At 34.8% G+C, this 18,551-nt stretch overlaps 2 protein-coding genes and 1 non-coding gene across 4 annotated transcripts; 2 read left to right on the top strand and 1 right to left on the bottom strand.

The window, feature by feature from the left end:
• The first annotated feature begins 2,054 nt into the window (after positions 1 to 2,054).
• LOC114714379 (farnesyl pyrophosphate synthase 1) lies at positions 2,055 to 6,751 on the top strand. The gene is made up of 12 exons (XM_028899114.1): positions 2,055 to 2,269; positions 3,351 to 3,375; positions 3,528 to 3,640; positions 3,970 to 4,056; positions 4,149 to 4,265; positions 4,349 to 4,437; positions 4,992 to 5,043; positions 5,344 to 5,439; positions 5,653 to 5,697; positions 5,781 to 5,870; positions 5,989 to 6,060; positions 6,450 to 6,751. The coding sequence occupies exons 1-12, from the start codon at positions 2,159 to 2,161 to the stop codon at positions 6,576 to 6,578; spliced, it is 1,026 nt and encodes a 341-aa protein (XP_028754947.1). The 5' UTR covers positions 2,055 to 2,158; the 3' UTR covers positions 6,579 to 6,751.
• A 2,927-nt stretch (positions 6,752 to 9,678) lies between these two features.
• On the top strand, positions 9,679 to 16,915 carry LOC114714420 (C2 and GRAM domain-containing protein At1g03370). 2 transcript variants are annotated; one of them, XM_028899160.1, is made up of 10 exons: positions 10,210 to 10,558; positions 11,003 to 12,226; positions 13,800 to 13,982; positions 14,128 to 14,411; positions 14,542 to 14,658; positions 14,773 to 15,035; positions 15,355 to 15,523; positions 15,729 to 16,001; positions 16,163 to 16,397; positions 16,572 to 16,915. In XM_028899160.1, the coding sequence occupies exons 1-9, from the start codon at positions 10,210 to 10,212 to the stop codon at positions 16,352 to 16,354; spliced, it is 3,054 nt and encodes a 1,017-aa protein (XP_028754993.1). In that variant the 3' UTR covers positions 16,355 to 16,397; positions 16,572 to 16,915. The 2 variants fall into 2 exon arrangements, with proteins under 2 accessions (XP_028754994.1, XP_028754993.1); XM_028899161.1 differs by having other exon boundaries at positions 9,679 to 10,558; positions 14,293 to 14,411; positions 16,163 to 16,915.
• A 1,283-nt stretch (positions 16,916 to 18,198) lies between these two features.
• TRNAM-CAU (transfer RNA methionine (anticodon CAU)) lies at positions 18,199 to 18,270 on the bottom strand. The gene has a single exon. It is a non-coding gene; the product is annotated as a tRNA-Met (tRNA).
• Between the last annotated feature and the right edge of the window lie 281 nt (positions 18,271 to 18,551).

The raw sequence follows: 18,551 nt of genomic DNA, 5'->3' as shown, positions 1-18,551 counted from the left end.
CCCGCCCGTTTATTTTCTTTTTTGGGCGGGCCCAAACGGGCCCAATTTCGCCGGGTTGCGGGCGGGTGGCCGGGTTTCGGGTTACATGCTCAGCCCTACGTCCAATCGTGTCCCAGCGTGAAAAACGAGGACATCGTGGGATCCAATGAAAAGAGAGAGAAGAATTAGTTATTGTCAATAGGAAGATGCCACGTGCCATGACCACGAGCTCCGGCCTCTCCCTTCCAAAGGATTTTACGCCTTCTAAAATTGTTATATGATGAAAATAACAAAAACGTGTTAATATAATAAAAAAGATAATAAAGGGCACCAAAAAATAAAAAATATTATAATAAAAAATTATTTTTTTAAAACAATTGTCTTTGTTTTTTTTTTTTGAGCTGAAAAAACAATTGTCTTTGTTGAAGGTCGTTAAATGTATCTTTTAACCCGTGTCCTTATATATATATCTTTAGAAGATGGAAATTAATTAAGAAGTTAGATAGTGATTGAATTTAGTTTTAAATATAATTTTTTATTAATTTTATTTCTCATTTTATTATTTTTAATTAAAATAATTTATATAACCTAGAAACTGATATATATAATCAAATATTATCTCTAGTCCTTAATATATAAGTAAAATAATTAATTTATGAATATTAAAAAAAATCCCTCTAGTTTTTGTTGTAAGACATTCTCAATTAATTCTCACATGTAAAAAAATAACAATTAAAGTATTAAATATGTCTTAAATTAATAATTTTTTTCAAATTTACGTAAATAGAGAATCACAGAATTCTACTAGTGTTTGGGTTAGTTATTTACTTATATTTACGATAAAAAGTTACTTCTAAAAGATGCCTTATAATAGGATTATATATTAAGTTAAGTTAATTATTCATAATGAATATGTGTCTTTTTAAAAATATTCTAATTAATCATGTGTAATGGAATTTGGGAGTACTCTTTGATGAAACATGAGACCTTTAAAATGTGTAATTAACATAGAGACTATTTTAAAAAAATAAATAAATATATTAAACAAGGTATATTAAAATTTTATATTTAGGACGGAATTGAATCTTCGACTAATTTTTATATTAAAAACAGGAAGTAGTGTTATACAAAATTATTTGAAGGAGATAAACTGTCTTCAATATTTAATATAAGAGCCAATTAAGATTTGAATTTGGTCATAAATATAAGAACTAAATTTATTTTGTCTCCCAAATCTATAATTCATTATCCATAATATCTTTATTGATTACACATTTTGACCTATTTACATCCAAGAGTAGTTACAATTACAAAAAGATACTTCAAAAAAATTAACTTATAATTGTAAATTGTTGTCAATAGCTAATTTAATTAATTTTTTTAATTTATTTAAATTAATTGTTATATTAAGAAGAAGTAGGTAGCATGTTATAGTAATTAACTAATTTATTTCCCTTCATCAATGACAAATTAATTCTTACATTAGGCGTGAGACGGAGTCTGTTATTTACATGTACAATATTCAAATCCTATTTCCGCACTTGTCATTTGTTTCTCTCCCTGTCGCGTTCATAAATACTGTACATTTCTATGAAAAAAGGCCATAAATAAATTAATGCCCTCATCTGTTTTGCAATTTATCATATTAATTTATTTATTAAATAATTAACCAAGTAAACAGTTATTATCTAGCCATTATTTTTTGCTATAATTTTTAAACAAATTTTCATACGGAATAAAAAAATAATGTAAATTTGCTGGTTTTATTTTCTTACATTCTAATTTTCCTAAAACATGACCTTCAAAGTTAATACTTTTTTCAAAAAAAATAAAAAATAATATTTTTCATTAATATTTTCTAAAAATTCATTTTTTTGAATAAATTTATCTTTATAATTTCGATAAAATATCAGTTATTTGTTTAATTATTTTGACTTCACGAACAAACCCAGTAGGCATTTTAGTCATTACAAAACAAAGAATTTTTATTTTTCGTTAATTTCACGCTCTTCACATGAAAAAGCCTTGACCGTGGCTCTGCGCAACAATGGGAATCTCTCTCCTCGTTTCCCTCGATGGTAATATAAAAAGCGTTTTAGGCAGCTTCCCATTTCCATAGCCTTTCCTCTGTCCTCTTCTCTTCTCTTCACTGTGTTAGTATTCTTCGGAGCTTGTGCTAATGTCAGATCTAAAGTCCAAATTCTTGCAAGTATACTCAGTTCTGAAATCGGAACTACTCAACGATCCTGCATTCGAGTTCTCCGATGAGGCTACCAATTGGGTCGATCGGGTACGTTACTTTCTTGCTATAATCACGTAGTTCACTAGCATCTTGTTTCATGGCCTTTATTTGCTCTGTCGGGCGCTTCCCGCCTCCGCCTTGAGACTCGGGCGCTTGTCTTGCTTGGTATGGTTCTCCAGCTTGCTGATGACGAGATCTTTCCTTTTGTTTTTTTTCCCCCTTTCTTAAGTTGGGATAAGATAAGATAAAATGGTTTTGAAGCAGTTTCTGTGTTGGCGAGGAGTTCAAATTTTCAGTGCAAGAAGATGCGTTCTCGTAGTTTTAGAATGGGGCTATGAGATTAGTTTAAGGTTGACGGGATATTGCAATTCTGCAAAGCTTGTTCAAGTAAAGAGACCTCATGTCCAAATGGTTGCAACTATTATATAATATTATCTGCACTTTAAAGTGGGAAAAATTGCGTAACAGAGAATTGCGGGGTAGATATTTATATGGCTCTATTGGTAATCAAGATGAGGACAGTGGGTTTCATTATGATGTCAAGACGACTTTCGGAAGTTTGAGTGGGTTCTTTTTTTGTGCTTCACGCTATTAAACACTGTAAAATTTATAACAATAATTAGCTGTGCTACTAAGCCACCTAACCTTCTATGGAAGTGAAATGACTTGAATCACTGTACACGTAAGCTGCGGTAATTTGAAAATTCTAGTCTATTCATTTCAAGTGAGATTTGTGATATATATTTTATTGTGCGTGGATTTCATCTAGCGTGTTTTGTTAGCACTTGAATCATACTGTGTCGGGGCTAGAGTGAGGAATTATTATAACAATTGAATTCTTTAGTGATAGCTTTCATCCTTTGTTTGATCTACACCTTCTGCTGTTACTGGCAAAGTGCTCTAGACAACAGTTTTGTTTCATGTAGAAACTTCTTCGTGGTTCTGCTTTTTAGTGCTATCTTGTATATTTAACGTTTGCCGATCATTTTCCCTACCTCCCCTCTGTATGTGTGAAACATTTGCAAATTTATGCACAAATGAATTGCCAAAAGTAGTTACAATTTTATTGAATATGCTTATATATCTTTGGTCCTGCCCTTACCGTGCTATGTACTCTAACTTATTACAGATGCTGGACTACAATGTGCCTGGAGGTGAGACTCGAGAATTTCTTTTAAATTTGTGATGAAGAACTTATCAGTTTATTATAATTATAAAGAACTAGGAGAAGAACGGGGTGTATCCACGAATTATTTTGGAAAGAGAAATCTTATTCATCTAAACGTGATTATAACTTACATTACAGGTAAGCTGAACCGTGGACTATCCGTTATTGACAGCTACAGACTGTTAAAAGGTGAAGAGTTAGGTGAAGAGGAATTTTTCCTCGCTAGCGCTCTTGGCTGGTGTATTGAATGGGTATGGCAATTGAAAAATTTATAATTTCTTGTTTTTTTTCCCTTGTTTATAATTCTTGTTCCTATTCTTCAATGCACAGAAAAACTAGGTATCTATGATAAAATTTAAAATTTAGGGCAAATTTTTATGAATCTTGATATCACAAGGTATTAATATTCTAATAGTTTAAACCTTTTGCCACTTGAATGCTAGCTTCTGAACCACAAGATACCAGAATGCATTTTATCTTGTTCTTCTTCTTTGTTTTTTGTTCTAACCACTAAAGAATATATTGAGATCATGTGATGTTGTGGAGGAATTTCATCACATGCTGTTGATGACTTTTGCAGCTCCAGGCATATTTTCTTGTTCTTGACGATATCATGGATAACTCTCATACACGGCGTGGTCATCCATGCTGGTTTAGGGTACCCAAGGTTTGTAGCAACAGTAAGCATAGGTCGTGAAGTTAGTTTTGTTATTTTCATAGCTGTTAAAGCACCTGACTCCTCCTTACTATATGACACAGGTTGGCTTGATTGCAGCAAACGATGGGGTTCTACTACGAAATCATATTTCAAGAATCCTTAAAAAGCACTTCAAGGGAAAGCCGTACTATGTGGATCTTCTTGATTTGTTCAATGAGGTTATCCACACTTCTAAGTTAAATGATTTTTTTTCATAATATATTATTAATAAGCTAAAACTTGATACGTGTTCTTTCTATAGGTTGAATTTCAGACTGCTTCCGGACAGATGATTGATTTAATCACTACCCTTGAAGGAGAAAAGGACCTGTCAAAGTACACATTATCACTGTGAGTACCACTAGAAAACTGAAAAAAAAATAATTGGAAAGGCCAGCTCATATGCAGCTACAGTGAGAGAAAGTTCTGATTAAATAGGAGAACTATGCCATTTCCTTTCTAGATTGAAATCAATTGCTGTAAAAGAAAGGTGGAAGGAATGACTCCACAAAATGGATATCTGCCTCTAAGTTAAATATCTATGCTATTCTATGAAGTGATTGGATGTTCCAGTGACATGACAGAGATATGCTTAATCCTGCCATCCCTGAGCTTACTTGTGTATTAGTACTGCTCAAGATAATTATGAGTTTTCCTGTTGAAAATCCTTGTTCCCTGGCAATGGTTAATTTCTAGTGCTATTTTCTGCTACCCTTAACCCAGATCACACGTTATTAGTATTGGCACTGCTTGGGAAAATGCTATGGATCCATTTTTGCGTGTTACTAGTATTTATCCTCTGACACTGCTCTACCTTTTGATGCAATATTATATTTTCTGCTTTCGTTCCTTTTCAATCACCTGGTTCAGTGTTTGAGTAATTAACGAATAGAAGTTTTGTGCAGTCACCGCCGCATTGTTCAGTACAAGACTGCATATTACTCATTTTACCTTCCAGTAAGTATAAGCCCTTCCCACAACTGTGTTAATCTAGGTTTGTTTGTTGCTGTATTTCATATGAGATGCCAATCGTAATCAGTTGCTCTATTTTGTGCTGTATCAGACTATTAGAATGTTGTCTTCCCTGATCTAACAAGAAAATATGCTGACAATTAGAAAACGTTGATTCTGTATGGGATTGTCAACTTATTTTGTTCAATGTGATGCATTTTTGAGATAAATGTTTTCGTATTGTCCCCTCTTTTTATCGACTATGGTATATCTGATCTTGTGTTGATCAATCATATATCTTCTCAGGTCGGATGTGCACTGCTCATGGCTGGTGAGAATCTGGATAACCACATTGATGTAAAGAACATCCTTGTTGATATGGGAATCTACTTCCAAGTGCAGGTAATATTTAGTAGAAAATTGGAAACCCCCCATCTCTGGAATTAACACAATCACGATTAAGACGGGTCACAAAAGCATTATTTGTCAATGAGCAAGTGGCATGTTCACTTTTTACATCTCTCTTGATGTGTTGTACAACTATTATCACGACCCCCATGTCAAAAGCTGTAAGCTTCCAGTTTTTACCCCTCTCCCCTTCTTTTTCTTTTTCAGGATGATTATTTGGATTGCTTTGGTGATCCAGAAACAATTGGAAAGGTGGGTATCATAGTTACTGAGAATGATCAATCTGTTCTTAATCTTCAAATTGGATTTCTCATTCAAGTCATCAATGGCGCCAGATAGGCACAGATATTGAAGATTTCAAATGCTCTTGGTTGGTTGTGAAAGCATTGGAACTTAGCAATGAAGAACAAAAGAAAGTGTTATATGTAAGAAGCCATATTATTGTGAATTATAGTTTCCTTCTTTCTCATGATAAACTGGGGGGGGGGGGGGGGCGAGAGGGGGCATGGGACAAATCTGACTATTACTGTTTGTGATTCTCAGGAGAACTATGGGAAGCCTGATCCTGCAAACGTTGCTAAAGTGAAGGCCCTATACAAAGAGCTTGATCTCCAGGTTTAAGCTTCATCCATTATGCACGGTCATTATAATTTAGTAGAAAACGGAATCCTTGATAAAATATATTTTTGCGTACCAAGACATAAAAGATGACCTTCATGGCAAAAGTAGACAGAAAAATCATGACGGTCAATTAAAATGGAAGATAAACACAAGAAAGCCATGCTTCCATCGTCATCAAAGGGCACACTAAAACTATTTACGGGCATTTGACATAGTAGTGTCAAAGTTTTCAAGTGGTCTAAGATGCTGGAGTTCAATCTTAAGTTTTATTACAAGCTACTACCTCTGGTCCTAAATATAAGATTGCATTGCAAACTAGATTTTATATTTAAGACTGAAGGCTGTATTTATTATGGTTCATTCACTGAATTCCAAACCAACAGGGTGTATTTGCGGAGTATGAGAGCAAGAGCTATGAGAAGCTTGTATCTTCCATTGAAGCTCGTCCCAATAAAGCTGTTCAAGCAGTGTTGAAGTCCTTCTTGGCTAAGATATACAAGAGGCAGAAATAAAAGACACTGGAATGCAAAGCTAAGGCTGAGGAAAAAGGTGCAGGCTGCAAAATGGATTGCGAAGCTTTTTATCATGTTTTCAAGCTGGAATTTTTCTAGTTCATTAAAGATTGATCTTCTTGTATTTTGTTCTGTACACTTTCCAATAGCACCTATCTAGCTATCAATGAATTTCTCTGATTTTTTTTCAGATTTGTTTTTGGGGCGGTGTCTTGCTTATCTTCCAGGCCAATGTTTTCTATTAGGGTGCGCGGTGAGGTACTGTTAAAAAGCTGCCTCACCACCAAAGTAATATAAAAATAAAAAAGTAAATGTCTGTTAAATATTGTTTAAAACTTTAGAGGAATCCGCTCACCTTCTTGTTTTTTTTTTTTTTGCTTTTCTTTCCTGTCATGTAATTCAAATTAGATATAGTTCTATTTGAAAAAAGAAAAAAAAAGGCGCAGTGGATCAATCCAATTTGTCAAGGGATTTAAACAATTCATTCAGAAAAGATGAATTAGTAAGAACAATATAATATGATGAGTGCAATGAATCATATTAACTACAATATGTTTTCGACTTTTTTGTCATTAAAAAATTTGATGTAACTGTGATTTAATATTTGCATATATAATTTTTAAAAGAAAATAATGGGTCAGATTTCAGATCCCATGTCACCAATTTATGTTTAAAATTTAGACTTCAGAGTTAATTTTTTTGTTAATTGAATCACTAGAACATTAAAACAGACAAAAGTTACAAATGAAAAAGCAATCTAACAGATACAAATAAAGTAGTACCTCCATATCTAAAAGAAGCAGTAAATAAACACGTAGACCGCAGAATCCTCGGATAACAATTTAAAATTTTTAAGTTAAACTTTTTTCATGTTTAGGTAAATTACTTATAACCATTTCGGCGTAAATATTTTTGTCTGCGCCTCAATTCAATTCAAAGACAGCATATAATGTACAATTTGCCACTTGCCTGTCCCTCAAATTCAATTCTATTTGGACTTGGTCAAAATAATCAATTCCATAAAAAAAATTATTTGTATTTATTTGTTTCAAGTCTTACTTTCATTTTACGCATTTAAATAACTGTTTCCAAATTGAGGACAAAATATTTTTTTCATTATTTAAAAATTTAAAGGTATCAAAATAAAAAAAGAATAATACATCCACAAATCAACATGAGCATTCTTCACACATGAGTAAGAACTTTATTACCTTAAAAAAATCTTTTGATTTTTCTGCGGTCCTTTATTCCTTAAAACTGAATTTTTATCTTGGCGAAGCTTCTATGATGCTGCAATTGACCGTATGAACTATGAAGGAACTAATACCCATGTCCCTACTTAACAATTTCTTGACCTAACATTAATCAGCATCTGAGCATTACTTAAATTTTAATTTTCATATTTCAGTACTCATACTTTTCATATTCAAAACTGAAAATTTTTTTATTCTAATATTTATTTTATTTATTTATTGGATCCCTAATTATTATTCTCCTTTCCTAACTTTTTTTAACTTAAATATGCTTCTTCAAATACAAAAACAAATTAGAGGAAGCTTTAGCTTTCCAGAATGTGGTCACCTACAACCACAAGTTAAGGACATTCTTATTTCCTCCACGTTTTCAAGTCATGCTTATAAATTGAATCTTTGTTTCGTGAGAGATGATGAGTCATTTCCATTTGATCAACTTACATAATTTAAATTTTGGTTTTTTTATTTATTTTAATTAATATTAATGATAAAAACTTGTGAATGAATCATATGCATAACTTTAAATTGCTCATTTGAATAATTAATTATGTTTTTACTTAAAAAGACTGGTTCTTTTCTTCGTAGATAATCCAAGTTCTTGTTAGCGAGTATTGTATTTATTTTTTTGGTTCAAATTTTAAAACTATGATTTAGTTTTCACTCAAAACATCCCAACTATTAGACTGGGGATCAATCTTAGAAATTAAAAAAATGGGGTTCATGTTAAATGAAAGCTTCAAATTAATTAGTTTTTAATTGCATATATATATTTTATATGCTATGAGGCTGATTTAAAAAAATTGCTTCTAGCATGAATAATTTTACATTACAAATTTCACTGCAATCAATTGATTAAAACAGATGGCAGGAATTTCATGCTACCATCAAAATATGTATTGATTTCCTTAAACAACTCCTAATTATTTACATTGAAATTACTCCTATTAATTGCAGTTCTTTTAATATATGATATTATAGACCTAGGTTTATATTTAATTAATTTACCTGTTAAAGAATGAATGACTAATTTTTAAGGATAAACAAAAGGATAACCTTTTCTTTTGGCCAGAACAAAAGTATAACTGCAAAACACATGAAAAAGGGCTCAAAAAATATTTATATAAGCAATGATCATGATTGCATTTGCCCCAAAAAGAGGGTGACATCTTTATTGTGGGGTCCATTTAAATAAAGATCAAAGATGGCTCTTTCATTATTCTTGCATTCCAATCTCAAAATTGAAAATTCATTGCCCAGTTCTCTTGCCTTTGAATCAGTCCACCGATGCCATTCATACTACATTTAATGTTTGGCTTTCTTTATGAGCATTTTTCTTTTTTTAATAATTGATTATTTCAAACTTAGTAGAGTAATTACAATTAACCTTCTTCCACTTTGACATTTCTAGCAAATACACCCATCTGATTTTTACTTTGGCAATTGATTGATTTGGTCTCTCACGTAGTTAATTAAGTTATTACCATTTTAATTAATTATTTTTTAAAATAATAAAGCTTGTATCCCCTTCAAAGTTTTTAAACATATCGGGAAAAAGGTAACTTTAACTCGCTTATTTTGTCATTAGTAAATTAATTTTACAAATTTAATATTATATAACCAAAGTTCTAAAGATTTTAATTATTTAAATTTATTTATTATCCATTCTACAACTAAGTTATTGTTGATATTAAAAAAAAGAATTAAGAAAAATAATAATATGGCTCCGTGGTTGCGTCAGAACCGTGAGACGATTAAAAATGGGTCAAATAGTCAAACATTGAACACGCGGTGGCTAGTGGCTGCTTCTTTCACTGCGAAAGGAAAAAAAAGTCCATGAACTTTTGAAGTTGAAATCTGCGTTCCCTCTTCTTCTCTTCCCGTTTCGGACATCAAAGTTTTCCATTTACAGTCTTTATGTTTGTTTTCCATTAAATACGTCTCTGTGTAAGGTTCCTGGGTTCAATCATTGATTTTCTTTGCAATTTCTCGCTTTCAAATTCCCATCGTTTCCCTTACTGATGAATTTTCTTCGTGTTCCTCAGTTTTTTTTTTATCACCACTGTTCAGTCCGAAATGAATAGTTCTTTCTTGAATTGATTACAACACAGATCAGCAGTTTCTGCTGCATTTTCTGGTATATTCAAGGTCAAGATTTTACGCTTGAGTTCTGTAATTTTTTCTGATTTTGGGATCACTTTCTGGGCGTTGTGCTTCCAATTCTTTCATTCATTTGCTGTACGCTAGTCCTAATCATATTCTTCTGCATACGCTGTTCTTTTTTTCTTGGGGAGGTCTTTCTGGACTAGCTTTGATCTCTTAGGGTGATTGAAGTTCGTATTTTGCTTTGGGATTCTGGTTTATTTGCCATTCTTGGAAAAATGAAGCTTGTAGTTCGGGTAATTGAGGCCAAGAATTTGCCGCCAACTGATCCCAATGGGTTAAGTGATCCGTACGTGAGGATACAGTTGGGAAGGCAGAAGTTCAAGACCAAAGTGGTCAAGAAGAGCTTGAATCCGAAGTGGGATGAAGAATTTAGTTTCCGGGTTGATGATCTCAATGAGGAGCTGCAGTTCTCTGTAATGGATGAAGATAGGTATTTCAATGATGACTTCGTGGGACAGCTCAAAGTGCCAGTTTCACTTGTATTTGAAGAGGAGATTAAATCTCTTGGCACTGCTTGGTATTCTTTGCAGCCCAAAAGCAAGAAGTCCAAGAACAAGGAGTGTGGTATGCTATATGGCAAGACTTATACCTTGTTTGCTATGGTGCTGATTTTATATTGGGAGGGAATTTAGTTATTCTAATATTTTTGCATTAGTTTCTCCTGTGGAAATATCAATGATTTTGCTTAGGCTTAGCGTTTCATAATTGGGTCTTGCAATGAATTTTATATACGTCTCGTATTTTTATTGAAGAATCAGATAACAAATCTACAGAGAACTAGACACAGTTCTTTCTATTTCTCCTTTCTAATTTTACTTGCTTGCCTAATTGCTAAGTTAAAGTCGTGGATTTGTTATATTGATTTCATGTAATTTAAGCAGCCAAGACCTGTGAGAATATAATTTGCTCACTAAGTGTAGAAACAAATTTGATAAATTATAAATTATAGCTTTCATTTATGTTGTGGGCAATTTGCTGCACAGATTGTGACAGTTGTTTGCTGGACAGGGGAGATTCGTTTAAGCATATATTTTTCTCAGAATAATTCATCCTCCGACTCAAATAGTAGTGGTGATCAACCATCGAATGCATCTAATGAATCACCTTCAATATCTCTCACCAGCAGTTCATGCTCATCTCCAAAGAGAATTCAAGAAACCACAACATCTAAGGATGAAAAATCCTTTACCCAAAAATCATTAGCTGGTCGAATTGCTCAAATGTTCAATAAAAGTTCTGATATCACTTCAACAGTACCTGAGAGAAGCGTGGACACAGATTCATCCGAAAATAGTAAAGATGAGGTTGATGAGATCAAGACTGAGGATCAGTCCTCTAATGAAACTTTTGAAGATGTTATGGGAAAAATTCAGTCCGTAGATCAAGGCTCTGAAATTCCAAGCAATTTACCTGGAGGAGTGCTGATAGATCAACTGTATGTCATTGCACCAGAAGACTTGAATACGTTAATTTTTTCACCTGATTCAGATTTCCTCAAGACATTGGCAGATTTCCAAGGCACTACAGAACTCCAAGTAGGACCTTGGAAATTTGAGAATGAAGGCAAGAGCTTGAAAAGATCACTTACATACATCAAGGCTCCCACTAGATTAATCAAGGCTGTCAAAGCGTTTGAGGACCAAACATATATTAAAGCTGATGGAAAGAATTTTGCCGTCCTAGCAAGTGTCAGCACTCCAGATGTTACATATGGGAGCACCTTTAGGGTAGAATTGCTCTTTGTAATTACACCTGGGCATGAATTGCCATCAGGAGAACAGTGTTCACATCTGGTGATATCATGGCGAATGAATTTCTTACAGAGTACCATGATGAAATCAATGATAGAAAATGGGGCTCGTCAAGGTGTGAAGGACAACTATGATCAGTTTGCAGATTTGTTATCTCAGACTGTTAAACCTGTTGATTCAAAGGATCTTGGCTCCAATAAGGAACAAGTTTTGGCATCACTACAGGCAGAGCCCCCGTCAGATTGGAAGCTGGCAGTCCAGTTTTTTGCCAATTTCACTGTTGTCTTAACATTTTTCATGGTATTGTATGTTCTTGTCCACATTTGGATGGCTGCACCCAGTAAAGTTCAAGGGCTTGAGTTTGATGGGCTTGACTTGCCAGACTCAATTGGTGAATTTGTTGTTTGTGCTGTCATAGTTCTTCAAGGCGAACGATTGTTGGGTTTAATTTCACGCTTTATGCAGGCCAGAGCACAAAATGGTAACTCCACAATTGCCTTCCTTTCTTTTTTCGTGATGTTTAATTTGAGAATTGTATTGGCTATATTTAATTATCTGACAGTATTGGAAGAAATGTAATATCTTGTGAAAATTCTTTTGGTTCTTAAAACAAGTCAACGAGAGAGAGAGAGAGAGAGAGAGAGAGGAGTGAAAAGTCCAATGACATCAGGTCCTGTTAGGTTAAAAAGAAACAAACAAGGGAAGAGAAACTGAAACAAAGTGAGAATACTTTGGCTAAATGGCCCCTGCGGTTCCATCAAAGAAGGCCCTGTATAAATTACTCAAAACTAAATTTCTAAATTAGCCTATACCTGTTATATTTAAGTTGCAGGACAATTAGTCATTGGTGGAAAATGGTGTTTTACTCCAGGCAGGTGCTAATAATATACTAATAGAGCTTACTTCTATAAAGATTTGCACTTCTTAATGAGAAAGACCTTGAAGTACACATTCAAAGTTACTGATCGTCAAAATAATTGTAAAACATCCATTTGAAATTGGCAAGTTACATTACATAGGATAGAACAACTAGTTTTGGAACTTCAGAAACACAGAGAACAGGTGTTGGGGGATATTTTGTTATGTGGACAAGGTGCTTGAAAGCATAGAATATGTGTAAATTAACATTAGAAATGAACCGTTACTTTTGAAAGGGGGGAAAACTGGTAAAAATCACTTTTTTATTGGCACGAATTGGAACCAGGAATTTGTTTTTGCTGAGTACAGGAACCAGATGTGTGAGCAAATGGAATGCCTTTTATGATTGTTAAATTCTTTTAGTTGCATGATAACAAGTTCCATTACCTGTATAAATGATAATGTATGCTGGACCATAGTTATCAAATTGCAATCCAAGTTATGAATTGGAAAGTTAGATTTTGGATTATAAATCATTAGGTATATCAAAAAATTGGCTTGAATCATGCAATTCGTGGACAAAATGAAAATTAGCCTGAAATATATCATATAAATGATATATATGTCTAATATATGTCTTTAGTTATGGCAAAAGAAAAACAAAAAGATATAGATTTTGCGAATAGAAAACTTCTCACCAGAAGACACAGATAGTATGCTTCTCTTACAACCAAATAACAGATGCTAGCTGGAAGGGAAATTTGAGACTTCTCTTGCAGCCAAAGAACAGAACAGAAATATCCACGTGCAGTTGCAAGGTCTCCAGACTCCACTATTGTACCTGATTAGCCAAATGCACAGGTCTATTTCATTTAAAAAAAAAAAAATTAGTTGTTAGTTATGAGGTTGCATTAGGTCACTTAGACTTGATGGAAACAAATGCCTTTGACTTGCCAGAATGGCAGGACTTGGCATTTCTTGCTTGAATTGCCTGATTCAGATGATTTGTTAGCCTTCAGACACTATTTTGATCAATTTGTCTTTTCATTATCTCTCTGAACAAATGTTGGTTTTTTAATCAGAGTGACCATGATTTTGTTTTTCTCTTGTCGAATATTTGTTTGGGACTTGTGTACTTATTGTCAGTGTCTTTTATGTTTTCTCTTATTTTGATTATTCTTGGAACTCTATTATAGGTAGTGATCATGGAATTAAAGCACAAGGAGATGGGTGGTTGCTGACTGTTGCCCTGATTGAAGGAAGCAATTTAGCGGCTGTTGATTCAAGTGGATTCTCTGATCCTTATATAGTGTTTACTTGCAATGGGAAAACACGAACCAGTTCTATCAAGTTTCAGAAATCTGATCCTCTATGGAATGGTGAATATTATGTTATCATTTATCATGATCTGTGCTGGTAACTCATATTCTGAATACCTGGATGAAGGATGAATATAGTGATTATTCTGGATTACTGTGCAAAATATAGCTTTATTTTTGTTAAGAACATTATCTGTGTCTGCAGAAATATTTGAATTTGATGCAATGGATGACCCTCCTTCTGTGCTGGAGGTGGAAGTTTATGATTTTGATGGACCTTTTGATCAAGCTGCATCTCTTGGACGTGCTGAAATCAATTTTCTAAAGAGAAATATTTCAGATCTCGCTGATATATGGGTTCCTCTTGAAGGGAAATTGGCTCTGGCATACCAGTCCAAGCTGCATTTGAGAATTTTCTTGGAGAACACTAGAGGTTGCAATGTTGTAAGAGATTATTTGAGTAAAATGGAGAAAGAGGTTGGGAAGAAGGTATGCTTCTTGCCATGTTGTCCGGGCATTCTGTTTATTAGTGATATATTCATACACTCACGCACACGCATTCTGCTGTTTCGGCAACCTTTTTTCTGGCTTATTCTTGATATTTTATAACCAATTGCAGATTAATTTGCGGTCGCCTCAAACAAATTCAGCCTTTCAGAAAGTCTTTGGGCTTCCACCAGAGGAATTTCTCATCAATGATTTCACCTGCCATTTGAAAAGAAAAATGCCCATGCAGGTGGGGTTATCAAGCACATTATGTTGGCTGAAATGGCGAGTTCTTTTGATTATGCTTTAATTGCTACGTGCTTTTATAGTATCATCATGACAAGTGGCCTTTGTTTCTGTGTAGGGGCGCCTATTTCTATCACCAAGAATAATTGGATTTCATGCAAATTTGTTTGGAAAAAAGACAAAATTCTTTTTTCTTTGGGAGGACATTGAAGACATCAAGGTCATTGACCCTAATTTTTCTTCAATGGGGAGTCCAATAGTTGTTATAACTCTTCGGCCAGGAAAAGGGATGGATGCAAGGCATGGGGCAAAAACACAAGATGATGAAGGCAGGCTGAAGTTTCATTTTCAGTCCTTTGTGTCTTTTAACGTAGCACACAGGTAGGTGGGAAACTTCATGATTTTTTATGAACTTGTTTCCTTTGCATTATTCTTTTCGTCTTCCATTTAACTATTTGATTATCCTTTCATGTCAACTTGGGTTATATTTCTCAACAACCCTTTTTATGTTTATAATTTGGTGTAAATGTTAATGGCCGCCCAGCACGTTAAATCTTGGCCATCCAAATTCTGACAATTGTGTATCCATAAGTGCTGGTATTTTATGAAATAGTAAGTAATAATGACACGGTGTAAGTGGTGAAATAGAAAAGTATGAGATATCCTATGTTATTAAGAAACCTTGATGGTGCTGATATAGGACAATCATGGCTCTCTGGAAGGCCAGATCTTTGAGTCCTGAACAGAAAGTCCAGATGGTTGAAGAAGAGTCTGAGAACAAAAGCCTCGCTAGTGAAGAGAACGGGACATTCCTTGGCCTTGATGATGTCAGCATGTCTGAAGTTTATTCTTGTACCCTTCCAGTTCCTGTAATCTCTCCTCCCTCCCTCCCTCCCTCTCACACACACACACAGTCACGCACGCACCCATCACACACACGTGAACATATATTCAGTAATCTGTCTGTATGGTTTATACTTGCTCTACTCTTTAAATTATCTATAGTTTGCTAGTTAATTTTCTTTTTCAGATGTTTGTCTCATCACAGTAATCCTTTTCATTTGGTTAATTAAGGCCACTTTCTGCATGGAGCTGTTCAATGGAGGAGAGTTAGATCGTAAGGTCATGGAGAACTGTGGCTGTCTTAATTATTCCTACACCCCTTGGGTATCAGAGAACAGAGATGTCTATGAGAGGGCCATATATTACAGATTTGATAAGCATGTTTCACAGTTTGGTGGTGCAGTGACAAGCACACAACAAAGATCTCCCCTTTTGGATGGAAAGGGCTGGCTTCTGGAAGAGGTTATGAACCTTCATGGAATTCCTCTTGGTGACCATTTTAATGTGGGTGAATCCAGATTAACCTTGTTTCCTGCTTTCGGTTCCTTATTACAAAAAACTTCATACTGCCTTTGTTTTCTAGCATTCTATGTATATGTTTGTTGTCTACCCAGATTATTTTTCTTATCCTGCACCATTGAGTGATGTGTTGAAATGTATTGCAGCTACACCTCCGTTATCAAATAGAGGATTTACCCCCGAAAGCAAAGGGATGCAGAGTTCAGGTATTCTTTGGAATTGAATGGCTAAAAAGCACAAAGCGTCCAAAAAGGATCACAAAGAACATCATAACAAAACTGCAAGAACGTCTGAGGGTGATGTTCAGTCTAGCTGAGAAGGAGTTCTTGGCGAAATAGTGAATGAACCATCCTTTGGTTGGTCGACTGACCCTGAACAATGGTGAGAGCAAGCTGATATTCCTGCATTTTCACTCCATACTTGCTGTCAGGCACAAAGTTTTCTCCTTTCATCAGCTTGGACTTGATTAATGATGCTGCAGCAGACAGATTTAGCGGTCTGTTTGATTGCGCTCCATCAGCTGGACTTGATTTATCTGCTGGGATTGTTATGCAGGGGAATTTTTCTGATCTCGACCATGCAATTCTTTTGTTCTTCAACCCAGAATTCTATTTGAGAGATTACCCATCTCTCTTGCAACTAACTAGTTATACATCAATTTTGTTCTTCGGGATTGCAGGAGCAGCATCGATCTCGTTTTTGGTATTCTGTACATTAAGTGTCACTCTTCAGATAAAAGTTGACAGCTTGCTGGCCAGAGTTGTGTCTAGTAAATATTCTGGCCTCTGTAATTATTACTGAATAAGTAACACTAATTGTACTTTGTTATACACTAATGATTGTTGTAAATGATTCATTTAGGCCTTCGGACGCCATCAAGCAAAATTCTTTTCTTCATTTCTTTTAGGAGCTCCTCAATCACACATTTGCAGTTTCATCTCAGGGTTAAAATGTTTTTCCCGTTTCTCTGTAACCATCTATGTAAAAACTCAAATTTATAAGATGCGGCATTATTGGGAGAGCAAATTATTCCTCAAGTATCAAAGTTTAAATACCTAGGATCCATTATACAGGAGGATGGGAAAATTGATGGAGACATTTCTCATAGAATACAAGCTGGCTGGTTAAAGTGGAGGAAAGTTACCGGAGTTATTTGCGATAAGAAGGTACCTGAGAAACTTAAAGGAAAATTTTATCGGACTGCTATAAGACCAGCTATGATGTATGGTAGTGAATGTTGGGCAATAAAGGGAAAACAAGAGACAAAGTCGGAGTAGCAGAAATGAGGATGTTGAGATGGATGTGTGGTCATATAAGAAAAGATAGGATTCGAAATGAAAAGATCAGGACAAGAGTCGATGTGGCACCTATCTAAGAGAAAATGGTTGAAAATCGCTTAAGATGGTTTGGACATGTGCAGAGAAGGCCTTTGGAGGCCCCGATAAGGAGGGTGGATCAAACAAGATGGAGTCCCATAAAAAGAGGCAGGGGAAGACCGAGAAGAATGTTGAATGAGGTCATTGAACGAGACCTCTTAATCAACAACATATCTAAGGATTGGGTTGTTGACAGAGCACGATGGCGTCGTGTGATTCATGTAGCCGACCCCACCTAATGGGATAAGGCTTGTTGTTTGTTTGTTTATAAGATGCGGCATTATTCATCGATTATGAATGGTGTAATTTCTTTCTTCTGCCTTGCAAATCGCAATCTTCTTTTATTCTTTTTGAATTTTTTTCCTTGTTTTGTTGGATTCTATGCAATTTTAATTCTGCTGCTTTAGCATTTTTCTTATGTTTTAACAGATTTGGTTTGCCTGATATAATTTTATGATTTGAAAATTAAGAAAATATGTATACACCACTATTTTTGGAAAATAAAAAAATATATATGGGATTTAAAATTTTGTTAAAATAATTTTTTTGCTGAAAATAGTTATTTTTTGTTTTGGCTAAAAAAAAAAAAAAGCTGCCTGTTTTACTTGGAAAAGAAATGAAATCGTAAGACTAAAGACGAAGGCAACGCGTAAGTAGAATCTCAGATGTGACGTGTCGAGAGGCAAGTGCCGTTTAAAGAAGGACACAACGCATGTCTAGATGCGACGTGGCAATATAAGCACTGTTCGATGAGACGAGATCAATATCCAACGGTCCGAAAAATTAAAGCCTCGGAAGCCACTCCATATCAGAGCCAGGTTACGATCCTGGGACCTGTGGGTTATGGGCCCACCACGCTTCCGCTGCGCCACTCTGATTTGTTGACCTGTTCACACATAAACTTATATTTATTCAATAATTCATGGCATAGGAATTTTTCCCCCGCTTGTGGTGCAGGAATATTCGCTTGCAAGTTTCGACCCTTGGCTCTTTAACGTTTTCTCCGACAAAGAATCGTCCAGTCTGAGAGTCGCTGTCGCTTATGGAAACGAAACCAAAGAAAGAGAGGAAGGCGAAGCCAATAAAGGAGCAGAGAAGGAAGAAGAAGGGGTTGATTTCTCAGAGACCAAACAAGGAAAAACCAAAGAAAATAATTGCG

Source organism: Neltuma alba, unplaced genomic scaffold (genome assembly GCF_004799145.2).
Source record: "Neltuma alba isolate B1F8T4 unplaced genomic scaffold, ASM479914v2 tig00011501_pilon, whole genome shotgun sequence".
NCBI classification, from domain to species: domain Eukaryota; kingdom Viridiplantae; phylum Streptophyta; class Magnoliopsida; order Fabales; family Fabaceae; genus Neltuma; species Neltuma alba.
This window is presented reverse-complemented; position numbering and strand designations above follow the sequence as displayed.

What these genes read in the sequence shown, in the direction of transcription:
- LOC114714420 (XM_028899160.1), top strand. Translation starts at nt 10,210, where the DNA reads ATGAAGCTTGTAGTTCGGGTAATTGAGGCCAAGAATTTGCCGCCAACT. An exon ending in GCAGGCCAGAGCACAAAATG is followed by an intron (nt 12,227 to 13,799) that starts GTAACTCCACAA and finishes ACTCTATTATAG; the next exon opens with GTAGTGATCATGGAATTAAA. An exon ending in AGAAAGAGGTTGGGAAGAAG is followed by an intron (nt 14,412 to 14,541) that starts GTATGCTTCTTG and finishes AACCAATTGCAG; the next exon opens with ATTAATTTGCGGTCGCCTCA.
- LOC114714379 (XM_028899114.1), top strand. Translation starts at nt 2,159, where the DNA reads ATGTCAGATCTAAAGTCCAAATTCTTGCAAGTATACTCAGTTCTGAAA. An exon ending in GCTGGTTTAGGGTACCCAAG is followed by an intron (nt 4,057 to 4,148) that starts GTTTGTAGCAAC and finishes TATATGACACAG; the next exon opens with GTTGGCTTGATTGCAGCAAA. An exon ending in ATTACTCATTTTACCTTCCA is followed by an intron (nt 5,044 to 5,343) that starts GTAAGTATAAGC and finishes ATATCTTCTCAG; the next exon opens with GTCGGATGTGCACTGCTCAT.